A 21052-nucleotide genomic window follows, 5' to 3' on the forward strand; every position below is an offset into this window, starting at 1 on the left:
GACTCGTGCCGATGCAGTAATTGAGCTTCCGAACCTATGCTAACAAAGCCTAGACACACTTCAATTCATGCTATGGGTAGCTTCTAAGCTAGGACTAGACTTTACGTCATGACACGCAGAGCAATCACGCGGAATATGGCTTTTGTTTGCTTGACGCATACCAATGATGAATGCTATTCCACTACCTCCCGTCGCTTATTTCCCTATGATGCTAGTTTACACTATGAACTACCTGTACCGTATACCAAAACAAAAAAGAAAAAAAAAAAAAAACAGATTTCAAGCTCGCCCCGAAGCCCACCTTAACAGTTGATAACGGCCGGTCCAGGTGGGTAGTAGACGCCTCCGGAACCGGACATGTCGGTGGCGCCGTTGGCACCGTAAATGTTGACGAGGATGCCACGGTCGGTTGCCGTGTAGGCGCCGGGGAACTTGACGGTCTGGGAGGGGGAGAAGCCGCCAGAGCCCGAGACGTTGATCTGGGCGCACGAGCTGTAGAACTGGAACTGGTTCTGCCTGCTGGCCGAGTGCAGGGCCAGCAGCTCGACGCGCATCAGGTACTGGCCGGGGGCGACGCACGAAGGCAGGTTGAAGTAGTGCCAGCCCTGGTTCTGAATCAAGGTGTCGACGGCCCACTTCTTGGAGCCCGAGTCGAAGCCGACCGAGTCGATCTTGAACCAGTCGGCGCTGTTAGGGTTGGCCGAGGCGGCGTTGTCGACCTTGGCCAGGTAGACCTGAATGGGGCCCTTGTGCGAGGCGGCGATGGGGTGGTCGGGGTCGTTGGGGATCTGGGCGCCGCCGATGATGTGGCCGTAGTAGGCGCCAACCCTGGCGCCGGAGGGGACGTCGATGACGGCGGAGGAGGTGGTTCCCGGGGTGCCGCAGGTCAAGGAGTTGGAGTTGACGTCCATGACGGGGTTGTTGTTACTAGGGGCCCGGATGCCCGTCAGTTGGCCCATATCCTTGCCGTTGACGGACACTTTCTGTTCACAGCCGTGTCTGGGTTAGTCGATGACATTGGAAGTTGAAGCTTGGATAGGCAGGGATGTTATAGCGAACGAACCTGGAAGATGGCGTGAGCTTGCACTGCAGAGACGCAGGCAGCAACAGTAGCAAGTGAGAACTTCATGGTAGACAAAGAGACTGTGGTGACTCTGCTCGAGAGGCTTGATACTGCTGTTCGACTACGAAAGTTACCTTTCCAGGAGATCGACGCGTCGCGGGATGGCAGGGTGACATTTCAGATCCGATCAACATTTGTTCACGACATGGGAAAAGACGAATTTATAGTCGATGCATTACAATGCCGGCAATATATCAAGCGGCGGTCCTCTCCGCAGTCCGAATAGGGACGTTGCTCTCCTTTGTATACGGAATCTCTAAATCGCACAGGATATCCGAAATTCGTGATACAGATAAAGTGCAAGCGGTGCCGAAGAGAAGCCAAGATTGTGCTCGGCGCCACTCAGCGTACTCACCTGGACGGCTGGACATTGTCCACAAATCATCGGCATTGGCTTTCACATATCGCATGCGTGTGTGGCTGTGGGATAGACTACAAGGCAATCTGTCCCAAGCCTGTGCAAAGCCGCCAATCTGACATGATGGAGCGCGGATGACTGCTTTGACGTGAAAGCAGACAAGGGGCCGGCAATCTATTCCCAAACAGTGAACATATTAGACCGAGTCAGCTGGAGAACACGGTCCGGAAACCCCGTGATTGACGCCTCTGTGGGGGTGGCCACCGTGAGGTCCTGTGCGAAGTTTGGTGCGGCATATATACAAGCCCTCGTAGGACATATGTAGAAAAGTGCTATATGCAAAACCATCAAACGGCAGCATGCTGGGCCAGATCTACGTGTTCACTGCCAGCTTCGGGAGAGGATCGATCTTGGCTTTAACTGGGGAAATTATTCAAACGGTCCAAAATCCCGTTCGAGAGGCTTTCTTTGCATCTGTGTGACGCGAGAGTTTGGAACGGAGGTTTTAGGCAAAAATCGCTTCCTCCGCATCGCAGCCATAGAAATATTCTGGTAGGGGTTTGGACTAAAGCAGCTTCCCAATAGAGACAAGTCGGAAGAAGACAGTCCCTTGGAACCGAACATGATAGATTGCGGTACTGGACTGCCGACCCCATGACGACGTCGATCTTGTTCCCAGGAAAAGAATGTAGGTAATGCACAGCAAATGCCGCCAAGCAAAGATATTCAAAAAAAAGTTATAAAGTCCTGCATTGAAAGTTGGGCATTATCGGAGGCCAAGGTGAACGACCGCATGAGGGAGGGTGAAGAAGCCGTGTCTGGCCTCGCTTGAGAGGAATAGAGCCATCTATCTATCTACCTTGCCAAAGTTGGGTCGTAATGTAATGATGACAAGTGATGATGCCAGAGTGCCCTTCCTGGTGAAGCTAGGTCAAGGGTTAGGGTCCAATCGAAATTCTGCTCAGCAAGCTCAAACCACGACAAGGAGCTACTGAGATTATGTCAGCAAAGCTACTAGCCAATCACAACAACCGCTTTTGTCAAGGCAAATCCAATCAATGGGTGGATGGAAACAAGGCGCTGGGTCCGAGACGAGAAGCTTTGGTGATATTCGAGGAGCTGCCGGCAAACCACCATCACCACATTTACCTCAAAACCCGTGCCGAAGTTGACCTCCGAACACCCGAAACCCACTCAATTGTACCCGGCCCAGCCTCGGCGCCGACATAATCTTGGAAATGGCAAGCAAAATGACGCCTTTAATCCGCACCGCCGTCCGGTCGGCGTGCCGCTCAACACCAAAGACGCAGATTAGCATGAGCAGCAGGACAATCTCTTCGACGGCCTCAAGGCGTAGCGACACGCTCATGGTCGTACGTGCTCCTATCTTTTTAACATTTTTGCTCACCAGGGTTGCTCGAAAATTGTTGACAATGGAACCCTCAATCACAAACAGCACCGCAACACACCCGACAACAACCCAGACATCCCCTTCAAGTTCTCGGCTCAGAATGAAAAGGTCATCACCGAGGTCCTGAAGCGTTACCCTCCCCAGTACAAAAAGGCCGCCGTCATGCCGCTGCTCGACATTGGCCAGCGCCAGCACGGCTTCACTAGCATCAGCGTCATGAACGAGGTCGCCCGCATCCTCGAGATGCCTCCCATGCGCGTCTACGAGGTCGCCAGTTTCTACACCATGTACAACCGCACCCCCGTGGGCAAGTACTTTGTTCAGGCCTGCACGACGGTATGCGACTTTCTTTACTCTGCAGCGCGAAATCTCTTGTCACAGCTCAGGCCATCTCTCATGTGGAGCGCTAAGCCTAGGGCCAAAACAAGATCATCGTTGCTAACTTTGCTCTCAATTCCACAGACACCATGCCAGCTCGGCGGCTGCGGCTCCGACGCCATTGTAAAGGCCATCAAGGAGGAGCTCGGCATCTCCCAGGGCCAGACCACCCCCGACGGCCTCTTCACCTTCATCGAGGTCGAGTGCCTTGGCGCCTGCGTCAACGCGCCCATGATCCAGATCAACGATGACTACTACGAGGATCTGACCCCGGAGACCACTAAGAGTCTACTTGCCGGTCTCAAAGACCCCAGCAAGGCAGTCCCCCCTGCTGGTCCTCTGAGCGGCCGCCACTCGTGTGAGCACAGCGGAGGCCTCACGAACCTGACGAGCGAGCCATGGGGTATTGAGACTACGAGGAGTGATCTGTAGGAAGATCAATTAAAGATGTAGTAAAGGGGCCGAGCAGCTTGGGCAGGTAGAACTAGTGGATTTTATTTTTTTGGTTGATCAAGACGTCATCTGTAAGAACGGATGGGTAAAAGACGAGAGGAACACACCAATTTCTTTTTATGTACATACACTCTGTATTGTCAAATGCATCCAGGAAGGTTCAAAAAGAAGATTGTTGGACTTTTCACACATGTTCTGAATTGGATTTGGACGAGTCCAGACTATGCTCGTTTGTTATGAGCTTCCCTAATATCCAAACTACAGAAAATTCAGACAAGTAAAATCATACATATGGGCTGTTACCCATCCTTACATTGATGGTACGGCAGCATGATATAACGCCCACGAAACCCATAAACCCGCTCGCTTGGCCCGCAAGAAATGGCAATATGAGAGGAGGACGAATCTAGTCCAATCTCAAAATCCACCCGTCTCCCAACTTCCTCCCAGACTCGTCCACACCGCCCCAGACAACAATGGCATTCTCGTCCGCAAACCCGGCGATGCCAGCCCAGCCCCTCGGTCCCGGTCCGGAGGCGGCGCGCTCGTCGTCTTCATCAAACGCACGCCCCTGAACGCGGTACCACCTGCCCTCGCCCGACTTGCGGCGCAGCACCTTGCTGAACCTGTCGACAGCGGACGCGGCGGTCATGCCGTGGGCGGGGACCTGGTAGGCCCAGGCGTCGTCGTAGAACTGGCCCGCCTCGGGGCCCTCGCCCAGGAGGACGACTATGTACTCGCGGCCGCCGCCGGTCGCGACGACGCGCATGCCGTGGGCGATTCGCGGGCCCGGAGAGGGCTGCTGCGTCGCGTCCTCGGCCGTATGGTCCGATTCTTCGCCGAGAGACCTCCACGAGCTACTGCGGGCCGTGACGGTGACCTCCTCGCCCAGCGCCGACTTGTCGTCAAACGTGTCCAGGCCGAGCACCAGGTACTCCAACGCCGAAATGTCCCCACCGAACCTGTACAGGCGGGATCTGCTCACGCAGATGGCGGCGCCTGCGATACCCGTGCCCGGCGCGTCGGGGAGCTGCTGCCAGACTCGCGTGTGCACGTCAAAGGCCCAGACGTCGTTGGTCCGGGTGCCGTCGGCGAGCACGCCGCCGTGCACGAAAAAGGTGCCGTACCCGTCCGTCTCCTCGTCCACGGCTGCCGCGGCGATGTTGCCCACGATGGGTGCCTGCGGCGTCCCCACCTCGGCGCTGTCCCCCTCGGCCCACTCACGCCAGTTGCTCGGCCGTCGGCCGGCGTGCTTGTTGAAGCCCCAGCTGCCGCCGCCCTCGCGCCTGCTGTGGCCGTGCTCGCCCGGCTTCCCTGGCCTGTCTGTCGCCGTAGCGCAATGCTGGGTCCGGGGGGAGGGGTGGGTCGGGTGCGCGACGGTGGTGAGCGTGAGGGGCGTGAGAGGGGCGGGCAATGCCGCCGGCTTGGGGTCCAGGGCGGTCCAGTCGTGCGTCCTTGTGTCGAAGGCCCAGACGCGGCCACGTTCGTCCAGGGGAGTTTTGTTGTTGATGTCAGATCCACCAAAGATGAATATGCGGCTGCCGATGACGGCGGATGCATGACCTGTCCGGGCCGGTGGGACCTTGTCTGCTGGAGGCGCAGGGCCGGCGACGGCTTTCCCCTTGTCCGCTCTACTGGGGCTGGGTGGCGCAGGAGGCTGCTCGTCAGGTACTTCACCAACGGCAGAGGCAGCGTCGTCGCCGGCTGGCTCGTTGATGATGGGCAACTCTGGCGCGGTTTCCGTTGTCGGGGAAGTGAGGGAAATCTCTGTGAGGTCCTTCTCCTTGACTGTAGTCTCCGTGTCCTGTTCCGCCAGAGTGACGCCCTCCTCCTGCGGCGCGTGCTCGACTGCCACTGGGGCGGCAACGGCCTTGATGGTGTAGTAGTCTGCGCTCGCGCCGCTCATGGGCAGGATGACGGCGTGCATGTCGTTGGTGATCTCGCCGCCGAGGGACGATGTGTCGCCGCCAAAGATGTAGGCTGTGTTGCCGACAACGTCGAGTGTGTGATTGGAGCGCGGGAGCGAATCCATCGAGATGCGCTCCCAGCTGGCCTTGATGGCGTTCCTGTCTGTGGCCGCGCCGCCCATGCCGGGAATGGATGAAATGGACGGCAGGCTAACTTTTGGCATGTTGGGCATATTTGGCATATTGGGGATGCTAGGCATATTAGGCATGCTGGGCATGTTGGGCATATTAGGCATGTTGGGCATATTAGGCATGTTGGGAAACTTCTTTGGCAGTGCTTGCGGAACGGTCTGTAGCACCTCGGTGGTGCGACGCTTGAGAGTGGCAAAGGACTCCATGACGGGTAGGCTCGGCAGAGAGTGAATCGGGTCTTTGTCACTAATTGATTGTCAGTAAAGGTGATAAAAGTCGACCAGCATTGCAGATGGCGATTGAATTATGTTTCCCGTGCCAGAATAAGAGTGTGTTGGGTGATGGGGTGCCTACCTGGTGTGCCGTACCTGGGAAGTGAGGCCTGTTGGAAGAGGGGAAGCTAGCTTAAAAGCTGTGACGTAGGAATGTTAGGTACTTAAAGCGAATAAAGTTACCTCAACCAAAGTTAGGCAACGCAGTTGAATAAGACCTTAAAAATATAACAGTAGGCGGACACGACTATAGACTCTTGAAACACCAATTGATCCTTCGCCGGTATAGATCAGAAAGATACAGAGACGCAAAATGGGCAGCCCGGACGGCCTGGCGTCAGCAAGAAGACGAAGCACCTTGCCCTGCCTCCAGAATACACAAGGATCTACAGTCAACCCGATGTAAGCCCCAGCAGCCAGGGTGGGACACGAGCCAAAAGTTGGCCAGTCATGGTCCCTGAGTTGGGATGACATGTGGGGCAAAACGGTTATCACGTTTGGAGAGACAGCGCTAAACAACTTTTCGAAGTCGAGTCCAACTAGCATATCAAACAGTGCAGAGGAGGACATACACATAAACAACTACCAAGCTGTTAACATTGAATTCTTTATTTCTGATGTCCAGGTGTTGCATGCAGCTTCAGTCTATCGTTGCAAGCAATTCTACGTGTAGTGGACATAACTATGAATTATGCATACAGCCCAGGCGTTGACATACAGACTGCCTATGAGGCATGTAAGAACAAGCTTTAACGATGACAATTGCAAGCCAATCGATCCCCACACGACTATGGCATTTCTCCTCCACTGACCGGGCAACCGTCAAGTGAATCGAATTCCGTTGCATCATTTCCGACGGATCATGATTCGTTTATATGCTTTGTTAAATACGAGACCTAGGATGAGTTTTCCTTGGACTTACCAAATGCCGAGCCAACAAGCATCGAACTTATCATAGAATCTGACTCCAAAGCGTTGCCACTCCCTTCATTCCACGTACAAACGAGCCCGCAGTAGCTTGGCTGTGATCAGGTGAGCTGCAAACAGCAAGAAATATAATTAGATTTCCCATCGAAATCATGTCATCTTGGTCCTGTGGCGCAATGGTAGCGCGTTGCTTTCCGGTGGCAGAGGCTTTGGGTTCGAGTCCCAACGGGATCGATTTTTTTCTTTTTTTTTTCTGTCCTATAGGTAGGACTGACGATCAGCCCCGAACCCAACAAGGGTATCTTTAATCTATCCACCCACATAGGTGCATGCGACCACCCGCCAAAAACATCGTCACCAACACCAGAATCCTCCAGACGAAAACGGCAAAGAAAAAGGCAAGAGAACGACATGCTTATTTTTGCCATGCAGCCACGAGCACATCGCATCGTTGGCAGCTTGCTAAAGTGACCTCTAAATGCTTCACCTGCCAACTGGCGCAGCACAGCAGTCAGCTTCGTGGCTCCAGTGATACTATGTGCCGGGGTGTCGACTGACAGTTTCTTATATAAACATGTGGAGAATGTAGAAGATTTGAACCGATATATATCTGGAGGATATCATTCCCTCACTCTTGGTGATCATCTCAGGGAGAAGTACAGGATCGTCCACAAGCTTGGTCACGGTAGCTACTCAACCACTTGGCTTGCCCGAGACGAGCAAAGCTCCAGATACGTCGCGGTGAAGGTCGGCAAGGCTGACTCCAATGGAAAAGAGGTCGAGATCTTGCAGCGGCTGGCAAAGATTTCGCAAGAAAGCACCATGCTGGGTCGTGACTTGATACGTCCAGTTCTGGATCATTTCAGCATCCAGGGGCCCAATGGCATTGATCCCTGCCTAGTTACCACTCCGGACAGATGCAGCTTTTCACAATCACTGAATTTCCCCCCGTCTTTTGAGGTCTTTCCTCTTGATGTTGCTCGGTCACTGGGAGCTCAAATGGTGATGGCAATAGCGTATATTCACAAGCAAGACTACTGCCACGGAGGTAAGCATCGTGCTGTCAGCAAAATCAAACAGGCCAAAGAGCTGTAAAAATTCACGCCCAATTCATTGATGGCTTACTTTGTTATAGATCTACACCTTGGTAACTGGCTTCTTCAGCTGCCAGCTTCATTGGATCACTTGTCCGAAAGTGAGCTGTATGAGACCTTCAAGCATCCGCCGCATCCCGAGCCTGTTGTGCGCGCAGACGGGAAGCCACTTTCTCCCGGGGTCCCATCTCACGTTTTTTTAATCTTTCTGGCTCGAGGTTCCAGGCAATGAAGTTCCCCTTCCTGAGGCCAGACTGCGACTCGCCGATTTCGGGACCGCATTTTGTCCGTCCGCTGAAGCTAGGTCCAATCCTATAATCCTAGAGAGTTTCGGCCGCCAGAAGCCTTCTTTGAGCCCGAAACTCCTCTGTCATTCCCATCGGACATCTGGACTCTCGCGTTGGTGCTTTGGAGAGTAGCGGGGTGGAGTGACATGCACTTGAGCTTCCTATTCGACTATGACGAGGTTGTCGCCGACCTGGTGGCATGCCCTGGGACCTCTTCCTGTGGAGTGGTGGGAGAAGTGGGAGGCAAGGTCAAAGTGGTTCGTGGAGAATGGGCGACCTATCGAGGGTCGAGACACATCTTGGACGTGGGAGAAGAGGTTTGAGCACAGCCAGCGGCCACGGAGCGAGAAGGGCACGGAGCTCATGAGCGTCGAGGAGAAAAGCGCCTTTTTCAAAATGCTGCGGTCTATGCTCGTCTTCAGGCCCGGGGCCAGACCAATTGCAGAACGGGTCCTTGAGTGTGATTGGATACAAAAATGGGCGGTACCAAGCTATGAGAGGACGCTAAACGAGGCAAACACTGTCAAATGGCCGCAAAAAAGATCTTAATGTCGCTGTCGTGTCAGTATTGACTGCCGACTTGGATACGTTGTATACTCCACCCCCACTTACTCATGTATCAATTCAACTTTGTCTTAATAGACAGGTGCCCTTGGCTAGGACTCTAGTCTCTCTACGAGACAGCATACATTAAAGGCCTACCAACGCATATTTATTTTCCTGTATCACTACTAATATCAATACTATTGGTTTCCACTTGTGAGGCAGCAAAAATGATTGTGGATGGTGCAACAAGTGCCATAGATACCCAAACATGAAGAGAAGTATCGACAATGTCTGCTTCCTTTTGACCCTAAACCCTGCACCCACCCAGCTCTCTCCAATCCCTCCAGCCATCCCAACTACACATAGGTGATGGACCGAGCTGATACGGTGTCTGCCTTGTCGGGTATCACACCCAATAAGAAAACAAACGTCGTTAACCTATCAACTCGACAGGTCAAGACACAGCATTCCACGCTGCCATGGGAACTCCCCCACCCCCTTTTTTGTTTAACTCTTGTATTTCACCCCTTGTAAAAAATGGTAGACGCCCCGAAAAAAAAACCAATAAAGGTCTACACGCAAATGAAGTCCTCCCTTGGGTCCTCGTGATTCACGGCAAAGTAGGCGTCCTCGATGCAGTGGTCCGGGCGTTTGCAAAAGATGCCAAACGTGAAGGCGATCTGATAGCCCATTGCGGGCCGGCCGGGGTCGATTCGACACTCCCAGTTGTTGATGCGGTCGCAACACCGCTTCTTGATCTCGTCCTTGAGCCCCGGAAGGCATTTGGGACTAAATTCGACCAGACCGAAATTATGGATGCCGTCATTGAATCTGGTTATAGGATTTTTTTTGTTGGGGTTTTCCCGATTTGGGATTAGTATTGGGCTGACGAGCCGTAAACAAACAAAAAGCGTTTGAGTTTGGATGTATAAGAAAAGGGGTCATGACGAGATGTATAATAGGAAAAGAAACAAGAAGAAAAAAACATACGGGTAGACGATGAGGTGCACCGAGTTGCGTCCAATGATCTCGCAATGTCTGAAAACTTGTCGTTGCTCTAGCTGTGCCACTTCCATCGAGATGTTTGTGGCCAGCATGGAGGCATTTGTACCAGAGACTGAGGTAATATTGGTGGCTATCATGGACGAGTTGGTAGGCACTGCTGTGATTTTGGCGACAGCCATCATTAGGATGATTATAAAGACTTGTTTGAAGGAATGCATCTTGACTTTTGTCTGTTTGGTTGTAATTAGCAAAAATGAAGTGTTAAAGAAAATGAAGTGATGGTCTTTACATATTATGTGTTTGGCGATGTTTTTTTTATTTATACAAAGTATGTGGAATCTCATGCAGCCCCTTAGGGCTCTGGATTAGCCTTCGCGATGTCAGCCTTTTTCGCCTCTGGCATGTGTTTTGAACACCACTGGTTGCATTTGCATTTGCCCTACAAATAAAATATTGTTATCTTTTGTAGGGCAAGTCAGCTGTTTACGAAGCTTGCCAGAAATCTCATTTATTCAACAGGACATATGCATATAGGTAGTGAGAACGTCGTATAAAGTAACCCCCCTATCCGAACGATGTACATTCCAGAGATTCCGAGTGGCTTTGGTGTTTAGCCTGGGTTTACTGCTGTCACTGAGTGTGTATTGGGTATGAAAACTGCCAAGTTCTCCTCGATATCAGTCAACCGTGTTTAAACCTACCTAAGCTGGCTCTTACCATCATCGCCTTTCAAAACACCAATCCCTTTTTAAGTATTTTACCCCGGGTAGCTAAGCTACATGTGTCCACATAAAAACAGCGTTTCAGTAGCCCTACATAAGTCTAGCCATTCTGCACCTACTATCAAAACCTTGACCATCTAGGTTCTCACGTTATGAAACCACTTTTTACACAAACTCCAAAACCATTTTCTTTTCAGCCTCTCAGAACTTTTCTTTCATGTGCACACCTCACGTCTTAATCCGCACCAACACAAAAATTATTCGTAGCCACTCTCTCTTTTTGCAAACGTTAATTGCGTCTTTGTCGACAAAAGGTTGCAGAGTATCAGCGCTCTCCAGCGCCATGGTGAGTGCCTACCCACCACATGCTCAATACTTCATTGGGTCATAGAGGTGAGCAAACATGCGCTGCAATGTGTAGTCACATAAACGCTACCACACCTACTCGACATGCATCGGCCCCCATGCAGCCGGCCCAATCTGTTCCGGCTCCCCAACCCAGGAGGTCTCGCTACCAGGTTTTTGAAAATTTCCAGACACCTGGTAAACTTTATGAATGTGGTCAAGAGGGAGATGGGGGCTTTTCAGAATACCACCAACACAAGATAGATTCCAGTACCTGGCTTCTGACGCCAGCCAAGCGGAAAAAAGTGAAGGTGAAAAATAGATACAGGTTTCCTCGCCGCACATCCGTATTGTTACGTCTTTCTGTCGCGTGCAGAAAATTACCTAGACGAGCAAATACTCTCCTCACACCCAGTATTAGTCTGCTCACAACCGGCTCGCGAGTCCTTCAATGAGCAACGTTGGCTGTTAAATTCTTCCCACAAAAATGCTGCTCTTGCCACTAGCCAAGTTACATTTTGGTTCTAGAACTGGGAGGACCCGAGCCGTACCCTCACTCCCGATCCGTCCCGATCAATAAATGCCCTTCCATCGGGCTTATGCTCTACGAAAGTCGATCAAGGGCCCATGGGCTTGTTCAAGGTAGACGAGTTGGAGATTGAGTAGCTCCGAAATTGTGATAGTCTGTCAAGCGAATCAAGTATTTTTTCCCTCCCTCGAGATGGTCGAAGCAAATTTTGAGCAAACTTGTTTTATTCTCCGCAGACAAAGCAAACACTTTCTGCGGCTGCCTGCATCACCACTACTACACACCCTCATGCCGACGGTTTCACCCGGTAACGGTCCGACAGGTCCACCATCCAACGCCCCCGTACACCTCTTTCTTGTTTCGAAGAGGCAAACCCATCAATGGTTCCAACGTTCCCAGCTCTGATGCAAACCGTCTACACAGGATGGTAAGAAAAAGTCCTCAGTACATGCGTGTCAGGCTAAATAAGAGCCATCTAGGCGTTCTTTTCTTTCCATGACGTTCATGCCAAGGACTTTCTTTCTAATATGACCCCCTTTCGCTGTACCGTAGAATGGCTTTGGTGGCATTGCTGTGTTTGTGTGGTATTGGAAAGACATTCTGGCTGTATCAACCCAACAGAGAAAAGATCACCACAAACCTACCTCGAAGACCGCATGTGCGCTGGGTGCTATGCAGCAGTCTAGACCAGGTAATCCTTTCCTACCGACCAAGACTCAAAGTCTCACGAACCGCGTGATTTGGCAACCCTATAAGACAATGACGGAAATCGGCCTGATATCGCTTGATATTTGCCCTCAGGCTCTATATTCTTCCACAGATGCAGAGTGATTACTTCAGATGCTTGTTTGCGACCTATCAATTCAGATCCTCTTGGAGCATATGCTCCGATTCCAATTTGACCTGGCCCTTCCAACCAGCTCGCTCGATGTCTGCCTGTGTCGAGGTGGGGCTGCAGACGACGTCGAGTTTTTTTTTTCGTCTTTGGGTTTCATTGCATTGCATGATGGAATGTTTGCTGTTGTTTTACTCGCCTCTCAGCCAGAATAGCAAGGGGGGGATTCGAAGCTGTGTGGCCAGTCGTTGTTCTCCCTTCGTACTGCATATTGTGATTGTAAACCACGTTGGAGAAAGGTACGTTGGACAATGCTTCATTTTGATGAGCGCATGCACTTGTGGTATCAGGGGCAATCTAAGGTAGGTGGCTACAGGGACTGTCTTTGGAGGCGGGAACTGGGCTCGTGCTATAGCCCAGAGATGACTATATATATCCGAAAGTCGCTGCTACGATGTGCTCAAGTTCGCAATCCTCAGCAACTCGCCTTGGAGCTCCTTCGAGATTCCTGTTTCTGGACAATATACCTTCATCAAGCCTATAATTCCATAACCCGACTTGTCTTTCTTCTACACCCGATATATCACTAGCAGACCAGCAACATACCCTAACCAACACCTTTGGATACCGTTTATATATTGGCAAACCAAGTTAGTGTTCATAATCCGTTATGATCTCTTCTACACGCTGGACCCAACCAGGGTGACTGACAAATTCCCCGAAAAGGATTCTCAGACCCAATACCCAAAATGTGCGACTTTGAGGAGTTCGTCTTCACCTGCGGCTGCTCGGAGCAGCGCCTCCAGTCCTACTGCCACGTCGCGCGGAACAACCCCCAGCACCGCTGCCGCAACGTCCGCAAGTTGCGCAACGTCTGGGACCAGAACGTCGAGTGCGAGCAGCACATGAGGGAACGATACAATCAGTGGAGATGGGCACAGCAGCAGCACCATCAGCAGCAGCAGCAGCAGCAACAGCAACAGCAACAGAATCGTGGCAAGAGACAAAACTGAAAGCTGGGCGCAAACTATTTGGTTGTCATACTTTTCTGCTTTTCTCCCTTGCTCCTTTTGTTGCTTTCTACATTCCCGACGGGTTTCCTTTTTTGGTTTATTAACTACGTTATGATCTGTCTGTTGGGGATTTGGGGTCCAAGTCACATAGATATCTGACTTTATGAGAAATGAAATAAAATAAACATGTGCAACGGTCACCTCTGTTCCGGTGATACGGTGCTTCTCCGGCTTGTTCGGGGTTTTAGGATGTAGCGGCTCTGCTTGGGGGACCTGTCGATTCTGCTCATTAGCTACAAAGCGACAGGCACACAAAGCTTATACGTATCCAATTATTCTCCGAGTTTTTAAGACTATCGCGGTACAACGAACCTCAATCCTCGATATATCTCACTTCTCCGAGTTTTCACGTAGCAGAACAAGCAGACGCTTCCTCCACACAAGCCTAGCTTACCAGAATAGTCCCAAAAAAGCAGGGAAACAGACCGACCTGCAGCCTGTTCTCACCAATCTAAGTGGCATGCAACCAGCTAGACCGAGTTTAATAAACTTCTGCACAATTATCCTGCACGGAATTTAAAAAAATGTCGCCCCGGGAGATTTGGATCTTTGTGCGAGGAGCAGCCCACACCGAGGTGTCTCCCTTTACTACCTCATGTAGCCCGCCGTCGGAGTCTTCCCTCTACTCTCCTCTCTTTCTTTCTCTTTTTGACAGCGGGAAACTGCATCATGTGCAAAAGACAACAGAGCACACCGAGCCCACCCTCAACGGCTTCGGAAAATACTGCAGTACGATCATCGTGATCAGCTCATCTAAACACTCTGGATAGGCGGGTCCAGAACCGCCCAGAGAGCTCCGCTTCCCCCCTGATCCTCGTGGGATGCATTTGGATAGTCACTTTGTTGATGCGGACTTCCGACGGGTGGTTGATAGGGATGCAATTTTCTCTTACGTGTGCGTCGATCTCGAGTTGGCAAGTTGAGACGAGGCTGTTGTGCTCAGTGTGATACATCTTGCAGCTGTTGTCGTCGGCCAGTGCCAAACCCTTGTTCTGGGTGTGAAGCGCCACGATGTCTTGATATTTATTACGGGAAAACCTATCAGGTATGCAGTCGCCCGTGATGAGTCCTCTGCTCGCGTTAGGACGAATCAGATTCCTGCCAGAGACTGTCGTTCATCCACTACTGCAAGGTCGGTATGGTATACCGCAATATAACAGCATTCTTAGGCCAACTTGCTGCTTTTGAAGCGCAAATGCCAGAAGGACTGGACTGGACTGATTATACACCAACGTATAGATTTAAAAAAAGAAGAAAAAAAATCAAACAGCCGTTGTCAGGCACTTGTATTTCTTGGCTATTCCATATTATCAGCGCCTTCAAGAACGCCAACGACGTTGTACCTCTTGCTGAAGAAGGTGATCCAGTCGTTCAACACGCCCTGTTCCTTCTCGTCCAGGGTCTTCCAGTCAGGGCTGACATCCTCGGCCTTGGTCGACGTCTTTCCCAGTGCGCGAGATGCGTCATGTCCCGCGAAAACTGAGTTTTATTAAAAAGCTCATATCAGTATACCGAACAGTATATTAAAGCATCACAATCGAATTTAGATCAATATTAGGGGAAAGCAATTAACCGATAGCCCCAGGCGTATCACAGATGAGGGGTATAGGCACACAAATGCTGCCATCTCATAATCCAGGGGGGGAAAAGAAAACGTGGCGATCGGAGAGCAACACAAAAGCACTCACCGTGGTATGAGCCCCCAGGTTGGTAAGCCTTGTTACCTGTCACGTCGTATACCAGTCCCTGGCGGAAAGGGAAAAAAAGTTTCAAGGTCAGCTTTTTGTTAGGTGCGTGATACGTTGAACCTGTTTCTGGTATATGAGGAGCAAAGTAGTATGCCAGGGACTAACCTTGATTGCAACGTAGCACTTCCCACCGTCCTCGCCTGCGGTTCGTCAGCAAGAATTATATACTCTTGTAGCTCGAATGAATGATTTGTGATGGCAGATGTCAAACTGAGTTGCAAAAAATTCGATCAAATGCAAGGCGGGAACGTTGTGTCATGTGTGTTGTGTGCATCGTGAGACTGTATCACTCGCGTTGACGAGAGGTAAAATAACAGACTGAACACAATGACGATAACCATTTCTGGCCGTCAAGGTCTTTTTGGAAGAAGAAAGCAGGAGAGTTGAATCTATGGGGGTTCATGGAGACATGGCCAACTGCGATAAAACATGTAGTGTACAGACATAGAAGAGCAGCCCCAAATGTAGTGTGAAAAAGAAACCAGCAAACAATAAGAAAGATCGTATATACCAGTTGCCTTCTCAAGTTCTTCACGAGAGATCTTGACATCCAGCTTGGGAGGGTCCAGGTTGACTGGTGTTTTGGGTTCGAACTTGCCCGCCATAGTTGGTGAAGATTTCTGGATGTTTCCTGAACGAACTTTGACGACCAGATATGGGAGAATTGTATATATTTGCTGATATTATGAGGCCTAATGTTTGTTTATTGCCCAAGTCGAAAAGGCAAGAAAGTAGGTAGAGTAGACTCAAGACCGCGGATTCCGATGGCACGTGAAGCATCAGGCTTCCGAGGGAGGGGTCCATTACTTTGAGGAGTATGAAGCTCGGTAACTGTTAAAAGGAGCTTGGGCCATATGTGCCCCGCTGTCGTCACCAAGCCTACAACTGATTGGCCCGATTGATTACAAGGATATGGTGGTGGATCTAACTGTCATTGACGAAAGAAAGTTCGCCGCCGCGTCAGAATTTCACAGTTTGGACGCGCCGAACCAACCTGTACGACATCGGCCCCGGCGACAACCTCTCCAGCCTCAGAGCATCCAAAATTACTCGAGGATCAAAACAATGTCGGCTTCAATACGTGCGATGCAGCTCCGAAAGGTTGCTATTCGGCTTCTGCCAGAGCAAGGCCGCACCACAAACCTGCTTTTACGTACCAACTCCTGCAGGCACATTGTCCAGAAGCTCGGTAGCTTTCAACTCCAACAACAATTGCGGCTCAAATCAACGTTTGATCCCAAATCCTTCGAACCAGGCCAACAGAAGTCCGAAGATGGAGAGGAAAAGAAGATTCCCAAACCATCCGTCGGCCAAATATTCTCGCAGGCCTTCAAGGGTGCAATCCAGATGTTGGGTGGCGTGTTTCGCAGTGAGAACTTGAAGAAAGCTTGGCAGACGCATCCTGGCGAGTTCAGTTTGGCAGTTATAATGTTAGTATCTTCATGACCCGGGAATGAAAGAACTACGCTGACATCTGCGCACAATTGCACATGCCAGGCTTACCGGTGTTGCTGGCGTCGTGGGTTACACCGTCTATCTCTACTTCAACTACTTTTACGCCGAACAGTTCACTCGGTATCCGGATGAGGTCGCATTTTCCCTACGCAAGGCCCTCTACTACGGTGATTATGTCAAGGACCCGAAGCTAGCTCTCAAGTACTATCAAAAGGCAATCGAACAGTGCTTTGAGCACAGGCTAGACTTCTTCTCGGACGAGTTCGTTGGAGTCAGGGTCAGGCTGGCCCAATGGCTTGAAGAGACAGGTGCATACGATCAGGCTATTCATGCGCTGGAGGTCATCCTCAATGACCATAAGCGCTGGGTTGACATGATGGAGCAGCAGATCAAGGAGGGCAAGAACCCGGATCAACTGCTGACCGCCACCACTGCGACAGTAATCCCAGCCAAGGACGCTGAAGGCCAGCAGAGCGAGCAAGGCAGGGAAGCAGCAGCGCAGACAACTACGAATTTGGCAGCTGCTGGCTCTGCTGCGGATGCCAAAACCACTCAAGGGTCTCATAGTGCTGCGATTGACGATACAACTGCTAACGGACAACCTGAAGCTCCTCGGGAGACTATTTGGGGCAAGAGGAACCGAATCATTCGCAGATCCATCGGTATTGCTGTCAAGCTCGGCCAACTCTATTCAGACGAACACGTTCTCAAGCAAGACCTCGCTCATGAGCGCCTCACATGGGCAGTGGAGACGCTGTTGAGAGAAATGCAGCGACGTTCCACCGAAGGCACAAAGCCCGGCGAGTATGATTTTCTCAGCGATGAGGAGGTGGGAGGTGTTTTTGAGCAGCTAGGCCAAAGCTTTTTGGCCAAGGACAAAGCTCACTTGGCGGTGCCCTTGTTCTTCCAAGCCCTCAACCTCTGCAAGGCGCCCTGTCATACTGCAACGTTGATGAACAACCTGGCTACAGCATTTGCTCAGCATCCCATCACTGGTGACAACATTCCGCAAGACTTAATCAAGTTCTCCAACAAGTCATCCCCAGAGTGGTGGGCGGCCACTAAAGCCACCTATCTCGAGTTTGCCAAGAATTGGGCCAACAACGCCGTTGGGCTCGCTTCTAGCACCAAGGGAGAAGATGTGCGAACTCCAGAGTGCGACCAGGCATGTGCAGTTGCCCTTTGCAACCTGGGTGAAATCGCAAGCCTAAGTGGGAACCCGGAGGAGGCTCGCAAACGCTTCAACCAATGCATCGCTATGAGCAACAAGCTTGACTTCCCAGAAGGTGTGAAGCAAGCCAAGGCAGGACTCAAGGAACTCACAACAGGCGAGAAGAAATGAACACAAACTGCCACTACCAGTGCAGTACTGAGACAGGCGCCGCCAGCTAACTCATCTCAATGCCATGAGGGAACTGCCCTAGTATCTGGGCATCATCTTCTCCGAGACCAATAAGCTTTAGAACTATCGATGTCACAAGATCTGGCACGTGGTTAACAGCACCGGAGCTGCGTTGAAAGAGTGGACATCCATCACCTAGGAGGACTAGACATGATCACGCAATGGCGATGCAAATCCCGAGTGGACCCTGGGGAAACAGACTCAAAGGCCGTGGCAAGGTTTCGTGCCGTGGCGCATTGCTGGGACAAATTGCTGCTGCCTAGACCTAGAGCCTGTCTCCAACGGGCATGCAGGGGTCTTTGAGCGGAATTCTCCGAGACGCCAATACAACGGCGCTATCACTGCTTCATTGTTAACAGGGTCTGCCAGGGGCGTATCGGCGGGACAATGGGGATCATCTGAAGGGATTGGCTTTTGGGAGGCTCACACGGCGTATAGTGGAAGGTAAAGGACGCTAGGGTTCCGACAGATGCCGAATCAAGCGTATACCCTCGTATAGTAGCGTGCAACTCCACCGGCATTCGGGCTTGTGCCGGCCAGAAGTGGATCAGCAGCATCGATACAGATTTTTAATCGCCAATTTGGCACTCATTTAAGAGCCCCGCATGAGTGGTTGAAATTCCATCTTGGATGCTGATTCGTTGGGTTTCTTCAGGGTTCCTTTCTGAGTGGCTCTATTCAGAGATGCCGAATGTGGTAACATGTTGCTCTCAGCTATTGTGGCGGTGCTCTTGGAAAATCGCCTTACATTTCTCTTTTCAGCTTCGAGGGTGGGAGAGCTGAATGTCACGCCCCCAAATCCCGACACCCACACCCACCCCGGCCGGAGCTACTAGAAGGCTGTGCTCCGTGTATAGGCTATCACTCTGACGGGCTACTCACTTGTCACACAGGCGCACCCGGCGTTCTCATCTCGGCAATAGCAATCCCGGCGGCCCCCAAAAAAAACTTATGGCGGCGGCATGCTGGCAGACCGACTTTGCTCGGACCCGAGCCTTTTGGTGGGCGAGGAAGAGAGCTGTGCTCAATTTTATCGCGCTGATGAGCGATAGCATTTGAAGCATTCGTCAGCGCCAATCAGGCATAATTTCAAGGCAGCGAGAGTTCTACCTCCATCTGTTCTTGGGTGAAGGTATCGACATTTATCTGGGGGAGATTATGGAAGCCATGACGCTGGAACATCCTCAAGCCCGGATGGTATCGTCCGTGATTTTTGGTTGCCAATTATTTTGACAGACTAACATATTTCACCTACGGGAAAATCCGGTCTGGAGGTTTTCTCTGGTAAGTATGGTCATCCTGTCCATAGTCTCGCGTCTAACTGACCAACTGGACTTTGTTTACATAAGTCGACGGTTCAAAAGTCCCGACATGTCGGCTTTACGGCTCTATCCGCCGATGCCCTTGACCTTGTATCTAAAGTTTGAGGTAAAATGCCCAATATGGGGGCCCACAACAATTCTACACGCAACCAAATTGATTAGGAAAGGGCAACCATTTTTTTGACATGATGCGGTCAAGAGTTTTACCACCACACCCCTTCCACTAGCTTGTTGCTAGACGAGACTTGCATATGATACCATGCGACGCAACCCTCTTTTTCTGCCAGCGATGACGCCAAGGGAGGAAAGGGCAAGCACACTTAGCACAGTAAGACAAATCAGATCCCATCACAAGCGAATTTTTGCTCAGCCGCCCGTCCCTGGCCCTCATAAGTCGGAACGGACCCCTGGAGCCCGCACATGGAGAGAGTTGTGATTGGCTGCGAGCCCCCAAAAGTCGGAATTCTGGCCCCAGTAAAAAACAGCACCACTCACTTCTTTCGTTTAAGCTTTATTAGAGTTTTGCGGGACGAGGTGCGTTAGAGGCAAGAAAAACAGGAGAGTGTCTGGTTCCAGGCAAGGTAGACGAGCTTCGCTTGCTGGCACCGATGACCTGGTACTGCAGGTCCCCTGGATTGTTTCCTTCTGGCCTTTATTCCCACACACCCACACTCACACAACACACACATCTTTATTTTTATTTTTTGCGGGCCATCCGCTCTTCCCCGTCGGAGGCTGACCCAGCTCATTGGCTTTTCTTTTTTCCTTTCTTTTTTTCCTTCCCAATCTGTTGTTATTTTCTTCCCTCTACTGACGATAGAGAGCTTGCATACCCCGCGTTGACGAAGCAGTCTGCTTTGGACCCCAGACACGGCGTTGCCGATCTGCAGTGAGGTTCTATTTTGTATCTTGTGCTCTCTTACACGCCATCTTTTTTTTATGACTGATAGCACGGATGTTGCGTTATATTCTGATATCATCAAGATTTCTTTGAGCCGTGATGAAGCATTTTTTTTTACCATTTCTCTCACCGACATATTTCCTGCGTTCTTTTGTCAGTGGAGCTTACTATTTTGTAGTTTGTAGAAATGGTCCCACAGATTCCCATATCCGGTAACATGTCCTTTACTTGAACAAAACGCCAGGGTGAAGAAACTGGCGCGCAGCCACCACCAACGTTACCTTTTTGCGCCCTTATAATCTATATCCCTCCACTCTGGGGCGCGCATAGGGAATTTTTGACCCGCATGTAGTAGACAGGTGCGCGGCATGGCGGGTTTGCGCTTTTCCGCAATATAGTCGAATTGAGGGTAAAATTCTGGGTCGTTTGAGGGGGGGTTTTTTTTTTCTTCTTATTTTACTTTATCCTGGTACTGTACGTATTTATTTCCCTTTACCGCCTGCATGTGGCTCGTGACGCGCCTCCGGATAAACAAAGAAACAGAGAGGTTGTGGGACAACCCCATACGCTTTCTTTAATTCTTTTTTTCTCTCTGGTCTTCGTCATGTGTATGACGGTGCCACTATTATGTTCCGCGAAAAGAAGGTCAATCGGCACGTGTGGATGGACGGCGACCCGGAGATCCGCGCCCGGGAATGCGGCACTCGCGATGAGTCTTTTTCTGCGACAAAAAAAGGTGGCTCGTGGAGAATACATGCAAGAGCCGG

At 51.0% G+C, this 21052-nt stretch overlaps 8 protein-coding genes across 8 annotated transcripts; 4 read left to right on the top strand and 4 right to left on the bottom strand.

Moving 5' to 3' along the window:
- Window positions 1–239: 239 nt before the first annotated feature.
- PgNI_07727 (uncharacterized protein) lies at window positions 240–1622 on the bottom strand. The gene is made up of 2 exons (XM_031127737.1): window positions 1064–1622; window positions 240–983 (listed from the first exon to the last, which is right to left on the bottom strand). The coding sequence occupies exons 1-2, from the start codon at window positions 1127–1129 to the stop codon at window positions 303–305; spliced, it is 747 nt and encodes a 248-aa protein (XP_030981753.1). The 5' UTR covers window positions 1130–1622; the 3' UTR covers window positions 240–302.
- A 682-nt stretch (window positions 1623–2304) lies between these two features.
- On the top strand, window positions 2305–3914 carry PgNI_07728 (uncharacterized protein). Its single transcript, XM_031127738.1, has 3 exons — window positions 2305–2854; window positions 2938–3228; window positions 3355–3914. The coding sequence occupies exons 1-3, from the start codon at window positions 2720–2722 to the stop codon at window positions 3700–3702; spliced, it is 774 nt and encodes a 257-aa protein (XP_030981411.1). The 5' UTR covers window positions 2305–2719; the 3' UTR covers window positions 3703–3914.
- A 215-nt stretch (window positions 3915–4129) lies between these two features.
- PgNI_07729 (uncharacterized protein) lies at window positions 4130–6028 on the bottom strand (the record flags this gene model as incomplete). The annotated part of the gene is made up of 1 exon (XM_031127739.1): window positions 4130–6028. One exon carries the CDS (start codon window positions 6026–6028, stop codon window positions 4130–4132), a length of 1899 nt encoding a protein of 632 aa, XP_030980503.1.
- A 2545-nt stretch (window positions 6029–8573) lies between these two features.
- PgNI_07730 (uncharacterized protein) lies at window positions 8574–8951 on the top strand (the record flags this gene model as incomplete). Its single annotated transcript, XM_031127740.1, has 1 exon — window positions 8574–8951. The coding sequence occupies one exon, from the start codon at window positions 8574–8576 to the stop codon at window positions 8949–8951; it is 378 nt and encodes a 125-aa protein (XP_030980643.1).
- Window positions 8952–9520: 569 nt separating this feature from the next.
- Window positions 9521–10171, bottom strand: PgNI_07731 (uncharacterized protein; the record flags this gene model as incomplete). The annotated part of the gene is made up of 2 exons (XM_031127741.1): window positions 9521–9779; window positions 9939–10171. 2 exons carry the CDS (start codon window positions 10169–10171, stop codon window positions 9521–9523), a joined length of 492 nt encoding a protein of 163 aa, XP_030980644.1.
- Window positions 10172–13133: 2962 nt separating this feature from the next.
- Window positions 13134–13397, top strand: PgNI_07732 (uncharacterized protein; the record flags this gene model as incomplete). Its single annotated transcript, XM_031127742.1, has 1 exon — window positions 13134–13397. The coding sequence occupies one exon, from the start codon at window positions 13134–13136 to the stop codon at window positions 13395–13397; it is 264 nt and encodes an 87-aa protein (XP_030980645.1).
- Window positions 13398–14456: 1059 nt separating this feature from the next.
- On the bottom strand, window positions 14457–15995 carry PgNI_07733 (uncharacterized protein). The gene is made up of 4 exons (XM_031127743.1): window positions 15717–15995; window positions 15311–15345; window positions 15146–15203; window positions 14457–14936 (listed from the first exon to the last, which is right to left on the bottom strand). Exons 1-4 carry the CDS (start codon window positions 15808–15810, stop codon window positions 14755–14757), a joined length of 369 nt encoding a protein of 122 aa, XP_030980646.1. The 5' UTR covers window positions 15811–15995; the 3' UTR covers window positions 14457–14754.
- A 206-nt stretch (window positions 15996–16201) lies between these two features.
- Window positions 16202–18598, top strand: PgNI_07734 (uncharacterized protein). Its single transcript, XM_031127744.1, has 2 exons — window positions 16202–16635; window positions 16703–18598. Exons 1-2 carry the CDS (start codon window positions 16271–16273, stop codon window positions 18000–18002), a joined length of 1665 nt encoding a protein of 554 aa, XP_030980647.1. The 5' UTR covers window positions 16202–16270; the 3' UTR covers window positions 18003–18598.
- The last annotated feature ends 2454 nt before the right edge of the window (window positions 18599–21052 follow it).

This window comes from Pyricularia grisea, assembly GCF_004355905.1.
Source record: "Pyricularia grisea strain NI907 chromosome Unknown Pyricularia_grisea_NI907_Scaffold_4, whole genome shotgun sequence".
NCBI classification, from domain to species: domain Eukaryota; kingdom Fungi; phylum Ascomycota; class Sordariomycetes; order Magnaporthales; family Pyriculariaceae; genus Pyricularia; species Pyricularia grisea.

Bases quoted from the DNA above. Each gene is read 5' to 3' on its own strand.
- PgNI_07727 (XM_031127737.1), bottom strand. From the start codon at position 1,129: ATGAAGTTCTCACTTGCTACTGTTGCTGCCTGCGTCTCTGCAGTGCAA. The intron at 984-1,063 runs GTTCGTTCGCTA...GGCTGTGAACAG, and splicing joins AAGCTCACGCCATCTTCCAG to AAAGTGTCCGTCAACGGCAA.
- PgNI_07728 (XM_031127738.1), top strand. From the start codon at position 2,720: ATGGCAAGCAAAATGACGCCTTTAATCCGCACCGCCGTCCGGTCGGCG. The intron at 2,855-2,937 runs GTACGTGCTCCT...AATCACAAACAG, and splicing joins GTAGCGACACGCTCATGGTC to CACCGCAACACACCCGACAA. The intron at 3,229-3,354 runs GTATGCGACTTT...TCAATTCCACAG, and splicing joins TTGTTCAGGCCTGCACGACG to ACACCATGCCAGCTCGGCGG.
- PgNI_07733 (XM_031127743.1), bottom strand. From the start codon at position 15,810: ATGGCGGGCAAGTTCGAACCCAAAACACCAGTCAACCTGGACCCTCCC. The intron at 15,346-15,716 runs GTATATACGATC...GACGAACCGCAG, and splicing joins AGAACTTGAGAAGGCAACTG to GCGAGGACGGTGGGAAGTGC. The intron at 14,937-15,145 runs GTGAGTGCTTTT...AATAAAACTCAG, and splicing joins ACCTGGGGGCTCATACCACG to TTTTCGCGGGACATGACGCA.
- PgNI_07734 (XM_031127744.1), top strand. From the start codon at position 16,271: ATGTCGGCTTCAATACGTGCGATGCAGCTCCGAAAGGTTGCTATTCGG. The intron at 16,636-16,702 runs GTTAGTATCTTC...TGCACATGCCAG, and splicing joins TTCAGTTTGGCAGTTATAAT to GCTTACCGGTGTTGCTGGCG.